The sequence below is a fragment of the Taeniopygia guttata genome, chromosome Z (genome assembly GCF_048771995.1).
Source record: "Taeniopygia guttata chromosome Z, bTaeGut7.mat, whole genome shotgun sequence".
Classification (NCBI taxonomy): Eukaryota; Metazoa; Chordata; class Aves; order Passeriformes; family Estrildidae; genus Taeniopygia; species Taeniopygia guttata.
Window position 1 is genome coordinate 64,709,687 of NC_133063.1, and position 24,126 is coordinate 64,733,812.

At 41.2% G+C, this 24,126-nt stretch overlaps 1 protein-coding gene across 1 annotated transcript in view; it reads right to left on the reverse strand.

Moving 5' to 3' along the window:
* The window catches only part of SCAMP1 (secretory carrier membrane protein 1), a 38,784-nt gene extending 15,674 nt beyond the window's left edge, over positions 1–23,110 (reverse strand). Inside the window, 4 exon segments of the mRNA NM_001076694.1 lie at positions 5,063–5,174; positions 5,434–5,532; positions 10,304–10,381; positions 23,054–23,110. Coding sequence (NP_001070162.1) covers positions 5,063–5,174; positions 5,434–5,532; positions 10,304–10,381; positions 23,054–23,110 — 346 coding nt within the window.
* Positions 23,111–24,126: the final 1,016 nt, after the last annotated feature.

A 24,126-nucleotide genomic window follows, 5' to 3' on the forward strand; every position in this document is an offset into this window, starting at 1 on the left:
AGCTCCATGCCTCAGGTAAGTGCTAAGTGCTCTAGGTCTCTGCAATAATGGTGAGCATTTGTGTCAGAATCAAAACAATAATGTCTACTGAGACAGCCCCAGAGAAGTATGACTGACACATCCACTGAGGGAACTGGTAAGGAAAGAGACAGGAGTACAGGTGGTAACTTGCAATGGATGCACAAAGAAAAGGCTTGAACCTGCATGAAATATGCATAGTTTGGTGAACTACTGCAGAAGGTGGACAAACTGCAACAGGCTGTGCAGTGTTAAAGGGACTGAAACAGCGATAGAGAAATGGCTTCAAAACCATACACCTACAAGAGACATCACTGAGTGTGAGACACCATAGATCCTGGTGACTCACAAGTACAGAAGTCCACAAGTCCAACCTCTACCCTCCAACATGCACATCAAAACAGATAAGATCCTTTAAAGGCTTTAGATATCCATTAGCAAGTCCAACGAGGAACATCTGGACCAGCAGCACAGTCACTACCGTAAGAAATTTTGAGTAATTGTGGCGGGTGACTCTCTTAGGGTTCCTAAGACACCATCTACCAGCCCAATTGAGAGTTACAAGAAGCAGTGCTGCTGCCAGGGACTAAGATCCATAATGCTGCTAAGAGGGTAGCCCAATTTGTAAAGAGCATGGACCACGGCCCGCTATTCCTTTCTCACGTAGGTACAAATGATACCACATGCCAAAAAAATAGGCAGGATCAAGGAAGACTATAAAGCACTGGCAAGATAAGTGACAAACACTGGTGCCCAAATCATCTTCTCATATATCTTCCTGGTCACAGAAACAGGGACAGCCAGAAGCAGCTGTCAATGCAAGTCAGTATCTGGCTTCCTGGCCACCATCAAGGTTTTGGCTTTTATAACAATGGGTTTTGCTTAAATGATTGTGGCCTGTTAGGAAGGAATGAGACCCACCTGTTTAAAAAAGGGCAAGAGAATCTTTGGCAGCATGCTGGCCAATTTGGTGAGATGGACTTTAAAATACAGGACTCGGGGGGTAGGGTCTGATGTGTCCATGATCATTCTATTGCTTCTTTCTAGGGACAAGGTCATGCCAACTAGTGCGTCAACATATGTTCCTTGACTGCTTCTCAAGACGAGAATCACAGGGCTAATGATATCAAGGGTGTTCATGGTTACAATGAATCCTATTACACTCTATCTAGGGAATCTGGATGCTTGATTACCCTCTGAAGTTGCCTGAAAACACACAGCAGCATGGGGAAAGAACAAGAACTGGAAATCTATGTGTAGCTGCAAGGCCATCACCTGGGTAGGACAGCTCACATGACTGGAATGATGTCATGCATGACTGTGAATTTTTCAGAAAGGACAGGTCAGAGAGGCAAGGTGGTGGAGTTGTTCTTCATGTAAGAAAGCAAGTGAATTGTATCAAGCTCTACTGAGAGGCAGACAAATGAGTTGACAGTTTATGGGTAAGAATTAGGCTAATATGAGTGATACTGTTGTGGGTGCTTACTTGTAGGTCACCTGATGAGCAGGAGGGAGCTGATGAGGCTTTCCATGGACAGCTGGCAATAGCCTAACTGTCACAGGCCCTGGTTTTCCAGGGGAATTCAACAATCCTGGTATTTGCAGGACAACATGGCCCAGCACACATGGTCCAGGAAATTCCTAAAGATCACTGAAAACAATTTTTCGATGCATGCAGTATAAGAGCCAATGAAGATATATTGCTGGACTATTATCTTGAGGTGATTTTAGAATGATACTCTATTCCCTAATCATCTGCCTTATTCCCAGAAATAGCTGCTGTCGCTTTAAGATAAATCAGGGGCAGGGGTGGAGAGCCTTGGGCTCCTGCATGGGTTTAATTCAAAGCCTTTCTCCAGAGTGTGCAGCTGTGGTGCAGGCCAGGACATCACATTCTTGCTTTCACTAGATTAGTTTTTGCTAGCATAAGCAGGATTTTTTTTTTTCTTCCTTTCCCCTGCCTGGAGGCTGCAGCAAGAATCCATTCAGCCACATTTTGTTTTTTTTCTTGAACTGTTTCTGCTGCATTTTGGGTTGGAGATCCAAATTGCCAAGACGGTGAACCAGCGGGGGGCTACTCTGAGCCCAAGACCTCGGGGACAAAGGGCTGAGCCAACAAGAGAAAGGACACCAAAATCCACTAGCTTCATCTGCTGCAAGGAGGACATCAATGCCAGAAGTTCAACAGGTTCCCATTTGTTTTGCCTGAGTTGTGGTGTGAACTCCTTTTTCTCCTTCCCTGAGACAAAGGGGCCAGCCGCTATTTTTTTTTCCTTCCAAGCCACATCTCCAGATGGGGGTTGGGGGGTAAAGTTCTAAAATTTCAATATCTAGTATTTATTCAATATTTTATTTTTTCTGTGCCTTGTGGGCACCATTCTTTGTTTACAAGCAGGTTTTTTTTTTCACTTTCATCCACTGGTATTCATGCCTCATTGGCAAAAACAAATTACTGAAGCCCTTCTCTTTAGAGGAAATACTCATGCCAGAGCACTTTCTCCTAAAGTTTGTCTCTAAACCAAGACAAGATCAAACCAGGAGGGATTGGCTGAGGACGTGAAGGCTGAGGCCAGCCTTGGCTATAGCAACCATGAGATGATGGAACTCAAGATCCTGTGTAGAGGAGGTAAAGCAGCAATCAGGACTAGAACCTTAAACTTCCAGAAAGCTAACTTAAGCCTCTTCAAATTCTTGCCTAGCAGAACGTCATTGGTTAGGGCTCTAGAAAAGGGATCCAAGAAAGCTGGTTAATATTCAAGCATCACTTCCTCAAGTCCAGCACATTCCCATCACTAAGAATTCAAGAAGAGGGGGCAAGACACTTGCATGGATAAGCACAGAGCTTCTGGTAAATGTCAAACGCAAGAAAGAACTTTATGGGATGTGGGAAAAGCAGCAGGTCATACGAGAGGACTATAGGGACATCATGAGTATGCAAGGATGTGACAATAAAAGCCCAGGCCAACTTGCTATTAAGTCTGTCAAATGATAGCAAGAACAACAAGCAGGGCTTATTTAAATAAATTAGCAGCAAAAAGAAAACTAGGGAAAATATGGCCTTACTGCTGAATCAGATCTGTGTCCTAGTGAAGGAAGACAGAGAGAGAGCAGAATTACTGAATGTCTTCTTTCCTTAAGTGTTAACTGCTGAGCCCTCAGGAATCTCAGACCTTGGGGCAAGGACAGGAAGGCTAGAGAAAAGACTTCCCCCACTCATAAATTATTTGTTTAGAGATCAGCTGTGCAGATTTTCAACACACATAAACCCACAGGCCCTGATGAGATGCACCCACAGGTTGCTGAGGGAGCTTGCAGATGATGTAGCTAAGCCACTTTCCACCATCTTTGAAAAATCACAGGAAACAGGAATGGGGCCTGATGACTGAAGGAAAGCCAATGTTACTCCTATATTCAAAACTGGCAAGAAGGAGGGGGATCCAGGAAACTACCAGCCAGTCAGCCTCACCTCCATCCCTCGTAAGGTGATGGAACAGAACATTCTGGAGTTCATCACCAAGCATCACCAGGAGCAGTCAGCAGGGATTCCCCAAGGGGAAATCATGCTAGACCAATCTGACAGCCTTCTGTGATGGCAGGGCAGGATGGGTAGATGAGGGGAGAGCAGTGATTGTTGTCTGCCTCCACATCAGTACGGCTTTGGACACCATCTCCCACAACATCCTCATAGCTAAGCACAGGAAAGGTGGTTTAGCTGAATGGACAGTGGGGTGGACCAAGGACTGGCTGAATGGCAGAGCTCAGAGGCTCAGGATCAGGGCAGCAGAATCCAGCAGGAGACCTGTAGTAAGTGGTGTTCCTCAGGGATCAATAATGGGTCCAGTCTCACTCAACTTGTTTATCACTGGCCTGGATGATGGGATCCAAGGTACCCTCAGCAGGCGTGCTGAAGATCCAAACTGGGGAGTTCTCCCTTCAGAGAGAACCTGAATGCTCTGCTGCCTTTGGGCTGAACCTTGGTGGGCTGGAGAGTTGGACAGAGAGAACCCGAATGAGGTTCAACAAGGGCAAGTGCAGGGTCCTGCACCTGGGGAGGAATAACCCCAAGTACCAGCACAGGCTGGGGCTGCCCCACTAAAGAGCAGCTCTGTGGAGAAGGACCTGGGAGTCTTGATGAATCTCAAGGTGACAATGAGCCAGCAGTGTGGCCTTGTGGCCAGGAGGTCCAGTGGGATCCTGGGCTGCACTGGAAGAGTGTGGCCAGCAGGACAAGGGAGCTGATCCTCCCCCTCTACTGTGCCCTGGTGAGGCCACATCTGGAGTGCTGTGTCCAGTTCTAGGCTCAAGACAAGAGAGAAATGGAGCTTATGAAGAAAGTCCAGTGAAGGGTCACAAAGATGATGAGAGGTCTGGAGCATCCCTCTTATGAGGAGAGACTGAGAGAGCTGGGCCTGTGTAGTCTAGAGAAGACTGAGAGGGGATTTCATCAATGCATATAAATATCTGAAAGGTGGGTGCCAAGAGGATGGTGTCAGACTTTTCAGAGATGTCCAGATACTGGACAAGAAGCAATGGCAATAAACTAAAACACAGGAAGGTTCACTTAACATGAGGAAGGACATTTTTACATTGAGAACATTTGAACGGGCTTTGTGGAGTTTCCTTCTCCGGAGACCTTCAAAACCCACCTGGATGCATTCCTGTTCCTGTATCACCTGCTCCAGGTGACCCTGCCTTGGATGGGATAACCTCCAGAGTCCCCTTCCAACTCTATTCCAATCACTATTCTGTGATTCATTGTATGTTCCTTCCAACTGAAAATATCCTATTCTATTCTACAAAATCCCCTGACAACTTGAATTACTAAGGAATTATGCAATTTGGAATTGTAATACTGCATATTAAAAAAAAGACCAGCATGTGTGAAAATAAAACAGAACTGTAAATCTCAAGGGAGATAAACTTCCTTTTCCTGAAGACATTACAAAAATCCCTCTTCAGTCTGCTTCACAATGTCACTGTAAAATTAGAAGTTTCTAAGGAAAATTGACATTTCTGAAATTTAAAGTATAGTTTTCATGCATACCCCCTTGCTGATTGAGACTCTGCATTTCCCTTTCTCTGCGATCTAGTTCAGCTGCTTTTCTTTCCAGTTCTTCCTGACGCTTTAGCAGTTCTGCCTGGGCCAAGGCATGCTCCTGAACAAAAAAATATCACCAGATATTGACAAAAAGTACAAACATAGCATAAATATTCCAAGTCTTTTCACTATAACTAAGCACCTCCATTTATAAAGACCGACCCAATATAGCATAAATTCACATATTACCAATTATTTAAAGGCAGTATTAATTTTAATTTGGAAAGCAATACTTACTTACAAAATGCATTATTTTAGAAGCATATTTAAATAATTATTATTAAAAGGAAAATTGTGTCTAAAAGTTGGAGACAAACCTGTGCTATTTGTGTGTAGGAAGATGGTTCTTCTGTTGGTTTCATTATTGCTGGCTGGGTACTAGGTACATTAGGCATTTTCACATTTCCTGGAGGAGGCTAAGAAAACAAAAGACAATTATAGAGAAATATTTTCCTATTCTAATAAATTTATGTTTATTATATCTGTAAGAACCAATTTAGATGCTTTAAAAGAAGTTCTACTGATATAAATTGACAATTTGATATGCTGCTTGCAATATTTACAATCTTTAGGTTGGAAGATGTAGCTGGGGTGCGTATTCTATCACCATCTGTTAGAGCTGGAGCAGTTATCTTCTGTTAATTGGGCAGTTCTCTTTATCTCTTCCACAAACCAATCCTCTCTCCGGGGGGACATTTGCTATTAATGGGCCATGGGTGTCACTGCACATCATCCCACTGGGAGATGCTCTGCCCTGGGGAAGGAGCCAACCATGCCTATCTGGATATAATCTGAGATTTGGAACACCACGGTTGGGCTTTTCCCACTGGATTCCCAGAGGAGCAGCTGTCTTCTCCACTGGATTCCCAGAGGAAGACTGGGCCCATCTACACCACCACGGGACCTTCAAAGGAAACCTGCACCCTTCTACAGGATCACTGCCTCAACAGAACCACACCACCTCCAGCAGGACTGCAGCCAACATTTAATGGGACTGCTATCAGCACCCTGACCCACAGAGTGTCAGGTCGTATTTTGACTCTGTCAGTGTTGTTTTGTATTACTGTATTTTTTATTTTATTTTTGTTTTCTTTCCTAGTAAAGAACTGTTATTCCTATTCCTATTCCCATATCTTTGCCTGAGAGACCCTTAATTTCAAAATTATAGTAATTCAAAGGGAAGGGCTTTACATTTTCCATTTCAGGGGAAGCTCCTGCCTTCCTTAGCAAACACCTGTCTTTTCAAACCAAGATAGGTATATACGGCTATATAGGCTTATCTATATACAATGAGTGCTCAAAAAACTTCAGAACATAGAAGTGGGAAGAGATTAAAAGTTTTAATATCATTTCATTAAATGATGATGCAGAAATACTAATTGTATAATCTAATCTCCATTGCTGATCTTCAGAAACATGCCAAAGAAACAATGTAATCTCCATAGTGACTATTTGAGCTGGAGACAAACAACTGAAGTACACCATTCCGATTTTTTTTTGTTGTTGTTGTTGTTTAACAATCTAAAATAAGACAGATTTTGAAATCTGATAAACAAAAAGGGAACAAACCCTAACAAAACAGATTTCTATTGTTAGATACTAAGGTGGTGACATCTGCAACATGAAATCTCCCATGCCTACTTGCTATTTTCCATATGTCTTACATGTCACCTTCCTACCGCTGAAGGTGAAGGACAAAAAAAGTCAAGGCACAAAAATACCAGAAGACAGTAAACAAAATTAGGAATACTGAGAAAGTGTATAATTGACTTTTTTTTCCCTGTCCCATTCTTATCCAAAAAAAGACTGTAGAAAGTACCTCACTTGACAAAGGGAGAACAACTGAGGTAATGTAACAAATATTAGTATTCAGTTTGAAATCACTTTCTCACAGAATAATCATCCATTGAAATCCATCTGGATTTGAAATGGAGAAATATTATTGCACTCTAGCATATTTCATTAACCTCCATTTGGTGAGAATGAAGAAATAATCACAAACACCAGTTTGGAAGGAGACCTCAAGGACCATCTACTCCAACTTTTTTTAGTAAAAGCACAGTCTAAACAATATGGCCTAGCACTCTGTCCAGCTCAGTCTGAATGCTGAAGAATCCAACACTTTCCTTGGGAGATCAGTTGAGGCAAGTTGTTGATCAGGTTGTTTTCATCGTGAAACATTTTGCTCTTGTATTCAACTGAATGTCCTCAGCAGTAATTTTTACTCATCACCTGTCATCTTTCTCATGTGACTTCTTGTAGAAGTGGAGTCTCCATCTTCTCTGTAGCCAACTTTTAGAGGCTGCAATATGGAGTTAAGGTCTTCCCTAAGACTTAATTTCTCAAAGCTGAACAGACACAGTTTCCTTAATTGTTTCTCGTATGTCAGGCTTCCCAGGCATTTGATTGTCTTTGTGGCCCTTCTCTGGATCCTCTCCAGCCTGCTCATATCTTTTTTGTACAGCCAGGATCAAAATGAATGCTTTGTTAATTCTAGAGTCTGCAAGATACCATCTGGATATAACCACAAAAAATCTGGAAATTGACTCCCACCAAAACTACTTGGATGTTTTTGCTGTGATCAGCACTAAAAACAGAGTGATTCTATCCTTATCTGATGGACATCAGACAGGGATATTGACAGACACTTGGGTATTTCCCCAAGTCACAAATTCACACACCCTGCTTCTACCTCTCTTTATCCAGTCTATAAAGGCATTCACTTCCAGGGTCTCTTAAACCACCCCTGTTGCACACATTTCTTTGTACACATATCATATGGTCTTCTCTTGCATACAAAGCTGTTAGGAAAAGAGAGCTGAGCACTTGGGAGTTGTGAGTATATCCTCAGGTACCTAGGTACACTCCTTCAAATGCACATAATTGCAAAATAAATACTCGTGTTCAGCATTCACAAGATAGAGAGGAAGGGGAATAACAGGCAAAGGTTGAGTATTACTGAAATCTTAGCTTTATTTTTTAAGTCTTGCTCTTGTCAAGAAAACCTGTAGAAGTTCTTTACCTCTGCAGAGAAGTGTTCATTCAGTGGATAATTTTTATTAATCCATAAACATGCCACAGATTATTAACTGAATCACAGTGCATTGTAGATCTGACCACTGACTTAGACTTCCTTCATCGTCCTAGCTTTTTGAGTAACATCTCTAACAAACCATTTTTTTTTATCCAAGCACATCTGACTGTTCAAAGCCAGATAATCTTAGTCATATGCTTCCACTCTCTTTTTCCCACAAAGCTGCACGTTAAAATAAGTACAGAAATAATAAAAGAAGTCAGAGTAGCTCAAGATTATATTTTTGCAAAACAAGATCTACTTTCTTCATGACTTATGGTCAATACAAAGCAATTTTAAAAGTCTTCAAGCTTCATGAAACAAAATCTAACATAATTCCTGATATTGTGACCTAGGAGAAAATAATTTTGGAGACTTACTTAACATTGTTGCTAGCTGTAAATATTCTGCCTTAAACAGCTGATCCAAGGCATATCCAAAACCAAGCTTCCTTCACATAGAATTTTAAAACTGTATGAAACCTTACTGTTTCATTGCTATGAGAGTCTGGTCTCCCTGCTCCCAGTATTTCCCACAATCTTGCTCAAGTTATAAACAGTGACAGTTGCAATGGTCTGAAAACTACATCTGGTCATGAAAACCACATCCAGCTCTTAATAGGTTTTGGGGGAGACAGGTAACAGTACCTAAGGGCTGATCTGAGCAATGCACCCACTTAACCATAGTGCTAATAAAGATTTGACTCAAGTCAAGTTTGGAAGAAACTAACTTCTGTAATTGGTATGCAAATATGACCATAAATCAATCATCTTACTTCATAAATAGTGCACAGCCCAGGGCCTCTTGAGCTCTCTCACACAGCAATGGGCTGCACACCAGGACCCTGCCCTTGCATAGGGACACATCTCAGCATTACTCCTAAAGGGAGAGAAATTCTTGCCACAACTGATTTTCAGTAATTGACACTAACTTTGAAATCTTAGCTATGTGATAGAAAAGACTGATTGAGCACATACACTTCTTTAGATGTATATCATTGACAAAATCTGGGACTAAGTCTGGATCCACACATACCAAAGCTCCCCTGCCTCAAGAAGGAGTCCAGAATTCAATGGGGCCCTTTCTGAACCTTGTGACTAAACGAGGCCTTCTTGACAGCTTTTTCTGACCCTGTGTTCTGGGCAGGAATCAAATGTACCTCACCATTGAACCTTGTTAAATCACTTTACCACCATATTTGCATTTGCTATGCAACTTTGTTAAAATGGTGGTTTATATCAATTAACATGAGCTCCTTCTGTCTCACAAGTGAATTGTGAATTGTGTTGTTCCATCCATGGCATTGCAAATAGTCAAATATGAATACTCCCTAACAGCACTACCTGATTTTTCATAAAAAATAAGACTGTATTTTAAAAATTCAGTATTTAAATGTTTATAAATTGTATTGACAAACAATAATAAACCACACATTTTGATAATCTTGCACAAGATCTTTGCAATCAAAAGTAGCCACTGAAAAATGCAGTTACAGTATGAGTTTACTACCCTATTTCTTGTATTCCTCCCCAGAATGGAAAAGAAAAGCACAAGGTATACTGAAACTATATAAATTAGAGGCGTAAAACAACTGTTTCTCTAACATAATCTTTTCCTTTCACTACTGCACCACTATACAAAGTCTGTGGACCATTATTTAAACACAATGTTTTCCTATTCTGAACAGCATTTTCATTAAGCGAAATAGAAATCAAAAGCAAAAACCTGGGCAAGTGTGCCACACTCATAAGCTCCAAAGCTAGTAAAATGCAGAAAACCCCAAGGACAGACTATCAGAAGGCTGTAAAAACAGGAAAAATAATTTAGTAAAAACTATCAGAAGTCAGTAAAAACAGGACAAAAGCTCTGTTTTAAAAAAAAAAGTTCTGTTTTAGTCCCCTTTCAGAGGGCCAGTCTTCCTTAACAAGTCAAAGCTCCCTGAAATCAACCTTGCCAATGCATCCTCCAAATACTTAATGGAACTATCTATTCTTACACACCTTCCACTACTTCTAGCCAGCCCATTACACATTCTAGAACATCAGTCCCAATTCTGAAAATAAAACCTCACAAATGAAAGATTAACAGCATGATTAACAAATAAATGTGCTTACTGTTCTTGAATCAGAGAACGGATTGTACTCATCAAGCCCTGGAGGAACGTTTCTTGTCACTTGTGTAACAGAAGGATCCTAGAAGAGGAAACAGTTGTATAAATCTATGCACAATGCATATAATCAAAAAGGCGACACTCACATCATTATATCATATAAAAGTCAGGTTTTCTTTCAAAGTAAAAAAGGTTTATTTTCACTAAAGAAATTTGTAAACATCTACAATATAATTTCATTCTGAGCTTCTTATAAACCCAGATTAACACAGTATAACAGAAACCGCATCTGTCATATATTTCATTTATAAGGAAAAAGCTCTCATGAAAGAAGGGAAAAAATCTCTATCTTGCTATGTTGACCAGGTGTGGACTCCATACCTATACACTTGAAAAGCACAAGAGAAGAAAAAAGCCTTTGTAACCCTTGGACTTCCCTACCCATAAGTACATTCAACCCCACCAAAAACAGAGAAAGCATTTCATAAAAATGAAGTTGAAAAAATGGGATCCCATAATGCCAAAAGCACTTCTGATTCACCTTCTACCTGAACTAGTAAAATTTAACTAGTAAAATTAATTTTGCTGTATAATTATACAGCAAAAAAGACTGCTCAAAATTTAGATTGAGAAAATTATTTCAGGAATTAAACATTGCTCTGTGTTACTGACAGGGAGGCTTTGATCTGCAGAAGAGCAGAAGTGCCTACCACAATGGACCACACCAACTCAGTTTGACAAAACCTGTACTTATTCCATATGATGCCTGGTTCTATCACATTTTTTCTTTGCCTTAAAATTTTTGCATTTTCAGAATATAACAATGGATAAAAGGGAGGCTCTCTTGAAAATTAGTAAATCCATTTATTTAATACTGTTAGTTACATATTTACATAAATGTACAAATGTACAATAGTCTATATTTACACCAAACTGAAAAAAGAGCTATATATATACTACATGCTTATTTTACAACTATGATGTTTAGATATAGATATTTTCTCATTTCCAGCAGCCTAGTTCAATATTAGAAAACAAACTGGAGTTGATAAACACTGAGATGAAAATAAATATATAGTTACATATACTTACATTCATATTCCCTTTGAAGAGAGATACATTTAATGCCTTTACATGCGACCCAAAGAATAACAAGAAGGGTCTCTACAGGTATGTTAAGCAGAAAAAGAAGGTCAAAGAAGTTCATTCCCAATAACGCAGCTGTTAACAAAGGAAAACTGGTAACAATGAAAGAAGAGAAGGTTGAAGTACTCAACATTTTTGCCTCAGTCTTCACAGGCAGCCTCTCTTCCCACACCTCTAAAGTGGATGGATGACGGGAAGAGAACTGGGAGAACAAAGCACTACCCACTGTAAGAGAAGATCAGGTTCATTACCACCTGAGGGACCAGAATTTACCTAAGTCTGCTGGACCTGACAAGATGCATCCCAGATTCCTGAGGGAATTGGCTGATGTAGGTGCTGAGCCACTCTCCATGACATTTGAAAAGCCATGGCACTCAAGGCAAGTCCCAGGTGACTGGAAGAGGGGAAACATGGTAGCCATTTTTAAGACGGGCAGAAAGGAGGACACCGGAAACTACTGACTTATCAGCCTTGCTTCTGTGCCTGGGAAGACGATGGAACAGATCCTCCCAGCAGATGTGCTAAGGCACACGGAGGACAGGCAGGTGATTGAGGACATCAGTGACAAGTGTCCCTCAAGGATCTATACTGGGACTAGTGCTGTTTAATATCTTCATTTATGACATAGATTGAGTGCACTCCGAGCTAATCTGCAAATGACCCCAAGCTGAGTGGTGCAGTTGTCACAGCTGAAGAATGACATGCCATCCAAAAGGACCTGGACAAGCTCTAGGAGAGGACCCATGGGAATCTCATGAGGTATAACAAGGCAATTGTGCAAGGTGCTGCACCTGGGTCAGAGCAACCCTGGCACCAGCACAGGCTGGGGATGGGCAGATCACATCATCCCTTCCCAGAAGGACTTGGGGGTGCTGGGGATGAGAGGCTGGACATGACCCAGCCATGGGCACTCCCAGCCCAGAGAGCCACACGTGTCCTGGGCTGCATCCAGAGCAGGGTGGGCAGCAGGGCCAGGGAGGGGATTCTGCCCCTCTGCTCTGCTCTGCTGAGAGCCCACTGCAGTGCTGCATCAGCTCTGGGGTCCCAGCATGGGAAGGACATGGAACTGCTGGAGGGAGTCCAGAGGAGGCCACAAAGATGATCAGAGGGACGGAACACCTCTGCTATGAAGATGGGCTGAGAGAATTGGGGTTTTTCAGCCTGGAAAAGAGGTTTAAGGGTAACCCATTTGTGGCTTTCCAGTACCTGAAGGGAACCTACAAGAAAGATGGAGGGAGACTTTCCACAAGAGCATGTAGTGACAGGAATAAGAACATGGATTCAAACGGAAAGAAAGTAGGTTTAGATTAGATATTGTGAAGGAATTCTTTACTGTGAGGGTGGTGAGACACTGGAACAGATTGCCCAAGGAAGTTGTGGATGTCCCATCCTCAGAAGTGATCAAAGCCAGGCTGGATGGAGCTCTGGGCAACCTGGTATAGTGGAAGGTGTCCCTGCCTAAGGGTGGAGGGATGGAACTAAATGATCTTTAAGGTTCCTTCCAACCCAAGCTGTTCTATGATTCTATTACATAAATACATTTAAAAAAAAAAAAAAAGTGACGTAATTGATTTACTTTTTTAAAAAGTGACTTAATTTACACTTAAATAAGTACAGAAATTATTAAGCCAAATAAAATAAAAATAAAATTTAAATGCAGACTCTGCTTTCTTAGAATAAGCACCTATTATGACCTTAGCTCAATCTTAACAAGGAAGGAACTTTATCTGCAGATGCAGGAAGAAGACTTTCTTAATGGCTACTGTCAATTTATTTACAGCTAGGGAAAAAAAAAAAAAACAAAAAAACAAAAACAGGGCAGAACACCAGTCAGTTCTAAAATTCTAAGGAACAGAGCAAATGAGAACAAGTCTGTTTATTCCAATAGCTATACTCACAAAATTGTTCATATAAGGCAATTTTAAAAGTTTGCTACAAAAAAGCTTAAGAAAAATCATTGCCTCAAAAATGAAAAAAATTATATGTTGCCTATTTTAAACAAATTCATGTATATAAGCATACTTAAAACATGGTCGCAGACCACTTTTCATTAAAGCAAACATTTAGCTCCAAAACGGTATTCCTTTAGCTCCAAAACAGTATTCCAATGGTCACTGAACAAGAATCATCCTTTCTAAATATGCATGCAAAAATAGTATTAAATGCAATTCAGTATCAGTGTTCTTATAGTTGACTCATCTGTAATTAGTTGTTTCAAAATAGCCATGCTGGTGAGTCTCCCTCACAAGCCTGCTACAGTTACCATGCTAGAATCAAATACGTTGTTACAACAATATCATCGGGTCTTCCACCAGCTGGTAAACTAATAAATTGTTACTATGTTATTTGCTAAAATGGCTATCGCAAAACACTGAGCAGATGAACAAAAAAGAAGGAAAACATGGTGTGGTATGTTTCTTGGCCAAATTCAACCAGAAATTACTTGAAATGTTGAATAGAAAAGTAGATTAAAAATATGGGAATAATTAATTATAACATTTGAATTGCACATTGGTTTACTAGCCTCATCAGTACAAGATAAAAAAAGATGAAGTTAAAACAAAGTTAATATAAATAAGACTATTTCAAAATTCAATATACAGAACAGTAGAAAGCTGAAAAGCTTGTATACAGCTGAAAACTTTTATCTTATTATGGTATGTCTATTGTAGCCAGCAGCAAAACACTGAAACTAGCTGTACAGTCACTGCTCTCTGCAGTGGGATATTGGAGAGAGCCAAAAAGGAAAAAGCAAATAAAACTTGTGGTTGTAACGCAAACAGACAGTTTAAAGGTGGGAGGGGAGAAGGGAAGGTAGAAGCAAAAACAAAAGACAACAAAACCCTACAAGTCATGCAAAGGCAGTTGCTCACCACCTCCCACCAAAAGACACATGTCCACTCAGCTTCTGAGCAATGGCTGCTTGGAACAGCTGCCCCACTCACTGCAGCCGGCGCTGCTGCCAGGCACGATGCTGCGCAGCATGGAAGATCCCGCTGGTCAGCTGGGGTCAGCAGTCCTGCCTGTGCCCCCTTCCAGCCTCCTGCCCAACTCTATTCCCTGAGGGGATGCAAGAGTGTGAAACAAAGGTGGTCTTGATGCTGCGCAAGCACTGCACAGCAATGTGCAAGCACATCAGTGCCTTCCCAGCACTGTTTTGGTCACAAATCTGAAACACAGCACAACAGGAACTGTTTTGAAAAAAATTAACTCCATCCTAATCAGGCCGAGTACACTTATTCCAGTCTTTACACGCTGATGTCAATTAGCAGAGCATAAAACACTTTGTTCATGCTTTCAGTGTGATACCCCTTTCAAAGATGCTCTCATATAATTAATTCCCTCTTCCACAGGAAAATGTTCAAGTATGGACTGTAGTAGCATGTGGCAGCAGTGCCGATCATGTCCAGGGAGGCACCACCAGCAGCAGGGTAAACAGACAGGACAAGTCTCTGTGTGTAGCACGGGAGTCCATTTTATTATTTTATTCCTCCCCCAGACCCCGTGCCGGGGGGAGCAGGGAACAGAGGCCCGGAGCCTAAGCAGAGCCCAGAGAGCCCAGAGCCGAGAGGAAGCAGACCCAGGGCCGAGGGGTTTTATCAGCTCTCCCATGGGAGGAGTCTTAAAATCAGATTACAGCCTCCTCAGAACGGGAAGGCTCCACAATAGACACATGAGCAACTTGTGATCGCTAACCATCACACAGTGAAACAGCAGGTCTGATTACTATGCCGTGAATAGCACTTAGGATTTTAGGTTAAATTAGCTGCTTAAAAAGCATATTTCAACACTTCAAACTTGTGTTTGAAGAGTGCACTACTTACCAAATAACTGAGCCCAATTGTGCCTGGAGACCATAAATTAAATAATTTGAATAACTACAATATCAGACTCATTAGACCCCCACTGAACAGCAGCCATTTCCAAAAAGTATGAAACAGCAGTCAAGTCAAATTCAGAAGAGCAACTTATATTCAGAAAGACAATATACAAACAAAAATAAATATCTGATGAAAGAAAGCCTTTTTTTTCTTCAAGTGTTTTCAAGAAGACCAGGGTCAAAAACTCCTCAGATCTCTGTGTACATCTCCTGTGACATTCCAACACTAACAAATGAAAGAGAACATATCCTGAGACAACAAGGTGTACTAGAGCTACAGCCTTAGTAGTGAAAAATAAGTTCAACACTTAAATGCACGCAGTGATTAGAGCAAGAAGCCCTTTATCAAAAGTCCACTGCCATTCTGAATTAACAATTGCTACACCTCTGCCAAATATTGCTATTGTTTGCTTAAGTACCAGCTCTAAAAAAACCTGAATGACCCGGAGGACATTCACTAATAGCTCCATTTCTTACTTTACCCAGTAAAGGAAGAAAATTACAGTTGTATTGAAATAAAAAAAATTGAACTCCATCACTGCAAGTAGCATTGAAATTCTGCATTCAGAAAACCTGAATTACACAGTCTAGACTTTAATAGAAGTTTGTGACATAGAAAGACTCAAGTAAACCATCACAGGAAAAGAAAAAAGCCACAGCTGAAGGAGGCAAGTATCAGCCTGGAAACTTGTATCTCTCCTATAACTTACTCATTCACTGCTAGCACTATCCTCAGCTCTTCACAGTCAGGATGCCCAGGTGTAGGAGCTATTCTAATTGTTCTGAACACCTACAGTGCATCAAATGACTGATACCAACACGAGCTACACTTCATATTTCAAAACACTGCTTACAATATTTCTGAAGAGATTAGACATTACATCCCACAAAACACAAAGAATTGTTTTGAATCATTTACCTTACACTCACTGCATCTCATTTTAAAAATGGAGCAAATGCCAACTCATCTAAACACAGTGATGAAATTTGTGAAGCACTCATATTCACTGCTGCAGAATAAAAAAAACCAAAACCATTGAATATAGAAATTGTTCAGGGTTTGAATAATTAATACAACCAATAAATGTTGTGCAGAATGATATGCTCATAAGAAGTGGCCTTTAAATGAAGACTATTAAATTTTTATTTTGCATGGCATGCATACTCTACTGGTTAAAAACAGTAAAATCTAATATTCCAAGGAATAAGTGAATCTGTGATGCAATAATTTATTTTCTGTAGCTCATATTCCACCTAGCCTTATCTCACCCAAACTCCTGCCAGTTCAAACCCAGAGCTTCTGACCTTTTTATTTAACTATTAGTCATACAATCACAGAACAGAATTAACAACAGACTATTTTTCATATCCAGCTATTGTAGCCATTGAGGCATTTAAGTCACACAGTCATTTCAGATGACATTTTCAAGATCTGAATTAGTTTAGGAGACTGAAGTTTTAAGAAAGTAGCACAACTTAATTTAGCCATTTTCAATCTAAATCTTTCCTTTTACCTGCTTTTTGCAGTCTCTCTTCTGTACCATTAATCTCAAAAGAAAATATTAACATACCTTTTTTTAATCCCGATAAGACAGGTACAAGCAGCAACCTATTTTTTATGCTAAAAATGGAAAATTCATAAAAAACACCCCAACAAACAGTAACACAAACTGACAAAACAAACACAGAAAAAGCAACACATTTATATTTCATACTGGCAAGAGCACCTATAGAACTACTAAAAGCATCTTCTGTGCCAAGGTGACAAATTATGCTCACATCACTCAGATATAGATAAAATTAATTGAATACCCAGTTACACAGAGGGTGTACAAACACAATTAACTACAAACAAGAATGTTTAAAACAGAGCAGAATAATCCATTCTATGTGAGCTTGTACAGCTTTTTAAAAAACAGAACTGAAGGGAATAGACCTCTGTTGTCTAGGAGACCAGAAGTAGTCATCAGCTACCAATTTCACTAACACAGAAGACACTACCAAATTAAAGAGTGAAGAAGTAAATACATCTGTAACAATGGTTTGTATTACTCTTTACTGGATATGCGCCCAGAATTGTTCCACCACCGTCGGTAAACAACTTCTATAAAATACATAATATAGTAATAATCTGAAAAACATCATCAGCTAAGCTTGTATTTTTAGTTGTGATTTTAAGTGAAGGGAATATAGTAACTAGGAATCATCCCATCCAAAATGTCATTCATATTGCTGAAAAAAACTTTTCACTTTGAGAGATACCTACTTTTCTACCAAAAGACAAAAGCATTCATTTTTTCAGTTCAGTCCAAAGGACTAGCAGGGAAATAAAAGCAGTATTTTATTGCAGAGGTTAGGAAATGGAATTTATTAACACTGAATACCGATTTGGATAGAGATTATAATGCTTTTACAACACATCAGCAATTGAAAACAATTTCAGATAAAAATCACTGAAGCTACACAGAACCAAAAAAAAAACAGTTGGAAAGTAAGATTTAAGTAAGAATTCATCCTGAAGTTTTGTGGATTTTGATTCTGGGAGTCAGAAGAGGTTATAGTAACAGCAACAGTTGTACTTGCTCTCCGTGAAGTACTCCCTAAGGTAGTAACAGTGGGTCAGAAAATTAAGTGTTAATTTCTGTTGCAAAATTGCAACACAAAATGCCTAAAACTGTTGGTCTGGTGTTTTTGATTTCTTGACCAAAGAGAAAATTATCCATCACACTTTTTATAAACAGGGTCTGGACTGTTTCTCCATCCCATAAAACTGCCAAACTAAGCCTCTAAAGCTGCAATTCACACATGTTGAATAAACATTTGGTAAAAAATTCTGGACTTATAATAATAAAAAAAATACTCAAGTAGGCACATAACAGTTCTTTCGTAATTCCAAGTTTAACATATTGAATGCTGCCTGTTATATGTCACATTCATCACATGAAAGCAGAGCTGTGAACGTTTCTGAGCAACTGAGCAAGGCAAGATCCCCACCTCAAAAGCCTAGAAGATCTTCAGAGGCTGACAAGGCCAAATTTGCCCTCAAGTTTGCACCAGCCTCACCTTCCAATGGAATACTAGTTGCCTAACAAAGTATCACCCCCATCCCACAGCTGTTCTAAAATCGTTCTCCTTTCCCAGCTATGATATGTGCACGTTCTTCTTTGTAATGTTGAATCTCAGTATACAGTGCAATAATAACACTAGGCAATATGTGCTAACACTTTAGTGAAAATCTAGAGGGGAAAATGCAGCTATAAGGTACTGAATAACTATTAAAATGCTTTACATCTTTAACAGATTACAGTGCTCTTACAGTACTGGTGAAGTGTAGTCTTGGAAGCCAACTTCCATGTAGAACAGCTAAAGGACAATCCACTACCATGATGTTCAGCATTAAGTTATGCAAGATTTAGGGGTATTCACAATTTTTGAAGACATGAATCCAAAGCAGGTAGTAGAAGTCATAAAAATACCTATATACTATGAACAATACTAACTTTAAGACAGGCAACTTAAATCAGTATATTTTATAGTCAGATACAGCATGTGACAGAACTGCTTCATTCTAAAGCTGCACAAACATTTTATGTAATAAAATTTTTATGCAATAAAGTTTTTTTAAAAAAATTGGGACTTCTCTTTCTTCCTCTAAGTTTCTATCACTTTAGCTTCACAGTATAAACTCTATAGATTCTGCTGCCACAGAAGGTAATAGTCATTTGCACAACTACTCTCAGTATCAAACCTCTGAGTTGTATTTTCCACCAAATCAGACAGGAGATTAATGTGTGCTCATGTGAGTCACGATTAAGTGCAATATCCACCATATAACTAGAATTACTTCTGTAGTTAGTTCCAGTGACTGAAGTAATCAGTGCCATTTCTGGGCATGGCAGAGTACCTCAGACATCCAAACAAGAATGTCAGTCATGACAGAGCTCTGTAAGATCTGTGTCTTTTTGGAGTAACAACACTAAGGTATCAACTCACAGTCTGGATCCCTAATCCCACTCAAAAAAAATACTCAAATACTTAACAATACATACATTTGAGGTCTGCTATGATTGTGCCCTCCCACACTAAATCTGATGAAGAAATAAGAAAAATCTTCCTATTGCACAGTGATTTGGCATTCCCCTGAAGGTCACCATTCACATTTGAATAGAAATGTATCTTAGTTTTCAGGCCTATCACCATATCTATGGTGTCAAATACATGCATCTGCTCAGAGCTAAACACACCAGATGAACTGACCCAACAGAATTTATCACACAACTCAGTCTTTATAGTTCCCATTCTATAGCCACCAAAACCCAACTGTTTCATATGTTTGGATAGTTAACATTCAGTTTTCAAACCTTTTGCTGTCTGTCAGCCAAGATCCAAGGGCCTATGGAATTCATAGCTCTATTTAAAAATACTTCTCTGATTGTTCACTTATAAAATAAAAAAAAAAAAATCAAACCCAGAACACTGAACCATTTTTATTGCAGAGGAACCGCTGACTGTTTCAGAATAAATGACACACTGAATTTTGAGACTGCTATTTCAGAACCTTTGTAACTGTATCACCTCCCAAGACAGAAGACTACAACTATCACCTATCCTATGACATTAAAAAAAAAAAAAAAACCCACAAGGAGACAGCTACATTAGATATGTGCCTTTGTGTTGTCATACAAAATTTATTTCATGCTGCTTTACCCTATTTAAGACAGACTGTCAGGACCCTGAGGATTCCCAAACTCCTCTTAAGCAGTCAGACCCCCACTCCTTACTAACACCTTACCCAGTCATCAGAGGAATGTTGGCTGATCCTGTTTACTTTCACTGGACCTGACCTGACCCTGCCTTGACTTTCTAACTTGGCTCAGATCCGTCTCCTCTCTACAGATATGCCTAGCACTGAATGCAGTTACCATCACTACATCTGCTCTGCTCACCCTGTCTGGGTGCTGTGCGACTGCATCATTTGTAAGTGAGAACTTTACAAAGTGTGAATTCGCACTCGTGAGCTATGACTAGTGCTTCTTAGTAAACAAAATTAATAGATTTCATTACTAACCCACTTCCAATCATGATACCTGAGGTTATATCAACTGTGTACTTCTTCATACTGCTGACACATCATATTATAAAAGGATTCTCACAACTTTATTTGTATGGTACGTGGATGCATTTTCTTCTGCACAACTTTAATGCTATCAAAGGCTTGTAAATGTTAGCATGTCACTTATGTGTTCATTTCAGTACCCTCTGTCTTTCAAAAAAAAAGCCATTGGGTTTGTTGGTATAGCATTCAGAATGCTATTTCCATCTATTTAGAGAGGAAAACAATGACTTCATAAGCAAACTGACTCTGTATTCAGTTCCAGTTTGTTTCTTTTTTTAAAGCAACAAAGAATAAAAAAATTGCAAAGGTTAGGTAGCCACTTGTCTCAAAATCCACAGCACATCATGATCAATCTAGGTAAACTAATTTCAGTTTTTCCAGCAAATAATTTACTTATAGACTTCTGAAAGAATTAACTACCCAAAATACTTAGCACTAGGTGTTTATGCTTTACCTTTATCTTTCCAGAGAACACTTTTGTCTGATTCAACATCAAGCAAGAAGCTCTACTCTAATCTTTTTATTAAAAGGCATAGGAACAGTTACAGGAAACCTACCATGTAGATCACAGACACCAATAAGACCAAAATGTTTAAGGAAAAAAAGGGATCCATCTTTAGACCTTGGCAACAACTCTTCCACCTGATGCCTTCCCACCCCTTCTCTGTCATACTACTTAGTGATTTTGCAGTAGCACAGGAAGCAGCTTCAAAAGAATGGAAAATAACTAATCATATCATACATAAAATTATCAAGCAAAGACAAAAATATGAGTACATTAGAACACAGTGTTTAGACAATATGACCTAGGCTGGAAGGGTCCATCTGGAAATACCGGTTCTATGCATAAAGTGTTTTAAAACACATGAACTTAAATACATAGATGCAGTAGTACCCACTAATTTCAAAGCTGTTCTGCCAACAAGGTGGCCATCAAGCTTTAGCTTATATATTAGGCCTTTTGCCCCTTCAAGTTAAATGCATAGGTAAATAAAGGTGCAAGATAACTTTTATGGGCAAAAGAATGTGATAGAAGTTAGCAAAGACTGAAGGAATGGAAAAAAGCCTCTGAAAAAGGAGAAGTACACAGCTTTCCTGAACCATATTCTGCAAATAAAGAAATCCAAACAGAGAGTTTCAAGTTACAGGGAAGCTGTAATAGAGTCCTTTTAGGACTATACAGTGCAGATGAGAAGCAGAGCACAGATTCTGCCCAACCATTACAAGAAGTCTTTCCCCACAGAGAAATTGGAATAAGCTTTTGCACTTTAAGCAGTATCTTCAAAGTGGAAGTATAATTCAGGTGTGTGCCTAGTTTAGGTCTCACAGTACTACAGAGGACCAGTTACACGGCTGGAGGAGCACTGCAGAGACATGTATTTTGCATCTAATACCCCTCACTGCCCTGGATTTTGCTAGATGTTATTTGATTAATTCTTACAAGAAGCATGGAAGTAGGAGGAAAAGCATCATGCATTTCTGTTGCTGAAGACGTTCTAAAACGACACCTTTTCAGTGTTTGGTGCTAGAAAGAACAGTGCTCACCGACGTTAGTACCAGCTCAAACTATTGCTGGCAGCAGACTCAACACCAGGACTTGTGCTCACCTGGAAGATCATTGCTCTGAATACAACACGTGAAAACACATCTTAGCCTAAGGAATTCTAGCCTAACAAATGCTATTGCCTATGTTTTATGACCACAAAAACTAAACTAATTATTCAGACCAACTCTCATGAATAAATCTTAGGAACATTATGCTTCCAGCATCTATGTGGACAGAAGTATGCCTGGTTTGAAATGTGACAGCTCAATTTTTAAAAACCTTAATTGTTCCAGCTAACATTCTAAATTCACTGCCATATATTTACTATATGTGTGCTTTGAAGTGCTTGCAAAAAATTCAGTAATATTATCAAAGTAGGTAGCTTCAAAAGTTGAACTGGATTTAAACAACAACAAAACCAACAACAACAAAAAAAAGACAAAAAAAAAAAAAAACCATGAGGGGAAGCATCCAGAGAGTTCAGTTCGTTTTGACAACTGAAGCCAGTGAGTGATGAAAGCATTCATAGCTGTATAAAAAGTCATCAGTGCAAAACCTAAAAGCTTTATAGTGTGTTACAACAAAGCAGTTTGAGATGCAGCACAGAATTCATGCCCAGCCACTGGTACCCTGATTAGTTCAGACAGAAAGTAAGAGAACAGGTAAGCTTAAAGGTGGTGGGAGGAGACTAGAGAAGAGGGTAAATTCCCTAATTCATCAAGTTTAACTACTTGGCTCAAGGAGACGAAAGAAAGAAAATGACAGTAATAGCACTAACCCTAGCGCAGAGCTAGGGTCAAAACAAAAAACCCCAAACTTTTCTCTTTTTTTCCATCGAAATAACGCATCTGAAATACGACTTGTATTTTAGCTACAGGAGGAAACACGGAGCTCTGAAGTTGTGAAACGCCGCCCATCCCCTGCTCCCTGCCCCCACTCAGGGCAGAGACCCCGGCCCGCAGCTGCCGCGGCGCCCTTCCCTCCTTCCCTCCCTCCCTCCTTCCTCTCGCGGAACGCCAGGGGCTCGGCGCGGAGCGACACCAAGCAAGCCTAAAGGCCCCCTCACCTTGAAGGGGTTGTTGAGGTCCGGGTCGGCGAAGGGGTTGCTGTCGAAGTCCGACATGGCGGGGACAAGCGGGCGCCGCGGTCCCGGCAGGCGGCTCTGCCCGTGCGGCGGCACCGACAGTGCCCGGCGCAGCTGTCCCAGCGCAGGTGTCCCAGCCCCGCGGCTGCCACAGCCCCGCAGGTGTCACAGCCCCGCGGCCCGGGCCGAGCCCGCCCCGCCGCGCCGAACAGCCACGGCCCGCCCAAAATGGCGGCCCCGGAAGTGAAGTTCCGGGTGGGATGGCCCTGACAGGGAGAAAGGGATGGGGGCGGAGCGGCTGCTCCCGGGGCAGGCGGGAGCGGAGCTCAGCCTCAGCCGGGCGTGGGCGAGGCGGGTGCGGGAGGAGCCGGTGCCTGGGCTGGCTGAGGGCTGGGCGTAAGCTGCTGGTGGGAGGGCTTTGGGTTAGGAGCCAGCCTGCTGTTCGCAGCTGCTCCGCTGGGGCGGTGCGGGCTGTATCCCGCGCCTTCGGTGGTTGGTGCTGGCTGTAGCCGGGGAGAAGGCGGCCCGGGGCTTTCCGGGGGACAGCCGGGCCGGGGCCGAGCAGGGCGGCCTGTCCCGGTGTGTGCTGGCTGGCCCGGTGTGTGCTGGCCGGCCGGGTGTGTGCTGGCCGGCCCGGTGTGTGCTGGCTGGCCCGGTGTGTGCTGGCCGGCCGGGTGTGTGCTGGCCGGCCCGGTGTGTGCTGGCTGGCCCGGTGTGTGCTGGCCGGCCGGGTGTGTGCTGGCCGGCCCGGTGTGTGCTGGCTGGCCCGGCCCAGCTCGACCCTCCGCGCCCGCGGCCCTCAGGACGGGCTGGGACAGCCGGTCTGGTGTGGGGAGCGGAGTGGACGTGCCAAGGTGGTCAGAAAGCCTTACTTGGTAAAACACGAGTATACTCCCTCGTTCCCGCGTACTGTTGGCGTGGTGAATTGTTCACTCAGCTTGTGGCTGAAGGTGACTTGTACAAAGGTTCTGCAAGGACAGTAGGGAAGGTTCGGCTTTGAACCACGGCCACAAAATCCCAATTCCATGGGAGAAAACATTAAAAAGGCCTCTTGG